This window comes from Nestor notabilis, unplaced genomic scaffold, assembly GCF_000696875.1.
Source record: "Nestor notabilis isolate BGI_N333 unplaced genomic scaffold, ASM69687v1 scaffold14986, whole genome shotgun sequence".
Classification (NCBI taxonomy): Eukaryota; Metazoa; Chordata; class Aves; order Psittaciformes; family Psittacidae; genus Nestor; species Nestor notabilis.
The window spans coordinates 1-1,854 of record NW_009932496.1 but is presented as its reverse complement, the minus strand read 5'-3'; the positions used below and the strand labels follow the sequence as shown (position 1 = coordinate 1,854).

The 1,854-nt window shown below is 56.8% G+C and overlaps 1 protein-coding gene across 1 annotated transcript; it reads right to left on the bottom strand.

The window, feature by feature from the left end:
• Positions 1 to 748: 748 nt before the first annotated feature.
• Positions 749 to 1,794, bottom strand: CHURC1 (churchill domain containing 1; the record flags this gene model as incomplete). The annotated part of the gene is made up of 2 exons (XM_010016428.1): positions 749 to 841; positions 1,724 to 1,794. Coding segments are annotated over 2 exons (164 nt in total), but the record flags the coding sequence as incomplete, so codon positions are not given.
• Positions 1,795 to 1,854: the final 60 nt, after the last annotated feature.

The window sequence follows — 1,854 nt, the reverse complement described above, 5'->3', positions numbered from 1 at the left end:
GTGAGGGGGGTCGCAGAGCAGCATCTCACCCCAGGGAGTGATTTTGGGGTGTTGCCGGGTGCCAGAAGCAGCATCGCACCCCAGGGAGTGATTTTGGGGTGCTGCTGGGTGCCAAAAGCAGCATTGCACCCCAGGGAGTGATTTTGGGCTGTTGTTGGGTGACACAGTCCAGGGAAACAGGTCCTGGGGGTGCAGTGATCCCAAAGGAGCAGAAGGATTCCAAGTCACTTCTCAGCAGGGTTTGGGAGAGCAGGATGGGCACTGGGAAGGGCTGGATCCACTCAAAGGGAAGGAATTCCATAATCTCACAGGAAGGAAAAGCCCCCCCAGTCCCTTCCTTGCCCCCCCCCAGCTCTGGGGAGCACAGGGGGGGTGAAGGCCACCCCAAAGCTGTCACCACTGAGCTATAACATGTCACATTTATTGCCCCACACATGTGGGTTCCTGAGGTGGGGTGAGCATCCTTTGGGACCCCTTTTTGGGGTGACAACACACTGGGGCCCCCTTCATGTCTTCAGCGCATGGGGGGCTCGGCTTGTGGTGCTCCTACTGTTCCTGGAGCTGGGATGTGGGCATGGGAGCATCCAGCATCGAGCGTTCACATCCAGGCTGAGGGGTTGGAAAAGAGAATCAGATAAAGGACCACGTTATCCACAGGGATCCCTGTGCTGGGATCTCCCAGTGCTGATGGGGATTGGGAAGGAGATCCTGGGACACCCAGGGATTCATACTAGGATCCAAACCAGCTTCAGAAGAGTGGAGTCATCTGCCGGGGGTCATCAGGGAGGATGCTGATGGAGTCCTCAGCCCGGCCACAGAGCAGGCACAGCATGGTGTATTCCTGGTGGGATACAGAAGGGATGAGCACAGCATGGTGTATTCCTGGTGGGATACAGAAGGGATGAGCACAGCATGGTGTATTCCTAGTGGGATACAGAGGGGATGAGCACAGGATGGTGTATTCCTAGTGGGATACAGAGGGGATGAGCACAGGATGGTGTATTCCTAGTGGGATACAGAGGGGATGAGCACAGGATGGTGTATTCCTAGTGGGATACAGAGGGGATGAGCACAGGATGGTGTATTCCTAGTGGGATACAGAGGGGATGAGCACAGGATGGTGTATTCCTAGTGGGATACAGAGGGGATGAGCACAGGATGGTGTATTCCTAGTGGGATACAGAGGGGATGAGCACAGGATGGTGTATTCCTAGTGGGACACAGAGGGGATGAGCACAGGATGGTGTATTCCTAGTGGGATACAGAGGGGATGAGCACAGGATGGTGTATTCCTAGTGGGACACAGAGGGGATGAGCACAGGATGGTGTAAGCAGCTCTGCTGCTCTCCTGCAGGGAAACCCAACCCAGCACCATCACCCGATCCTCGATTGCAATCAGATCCGGCAGGATCTTGTTTCCAGCTCCCCCCCAGCCCATTTTCCAGCGTTTAGCTGCTGCATAGGAAATGTGCCAGGGAGGAGGTGGGAAGAGCCATGTTTTGCTGCACTGACATTCCCACCGGGCTGCACGGGAAGCACGAGGTGAGCTGGGACAAGGGACTAGCACCAGCGGCTCCAGGTAGCCCCAAACACAGGGATAGTTTTTGGAAGCATCCCGTGGTTGCCAGCACAGGGAGAGCCTGGAACACCACAGGAACTGCCTGGGGCTCGGACTGGGGTGTCTCCGGAGCCGTGGGGGGACAATGTGGGGTCCCTGGGGTACCTGGTAGTCGTCCACCACGCTGAAGGTGTACTCATGGCGCGCAATGAGGTGGTGGCAGTTCTTGCACAGGTCTGCAGAGGGGAGAGGACAATGGGATGAGGGGACACGGCTGCTCCCAACCCTGGGTATTC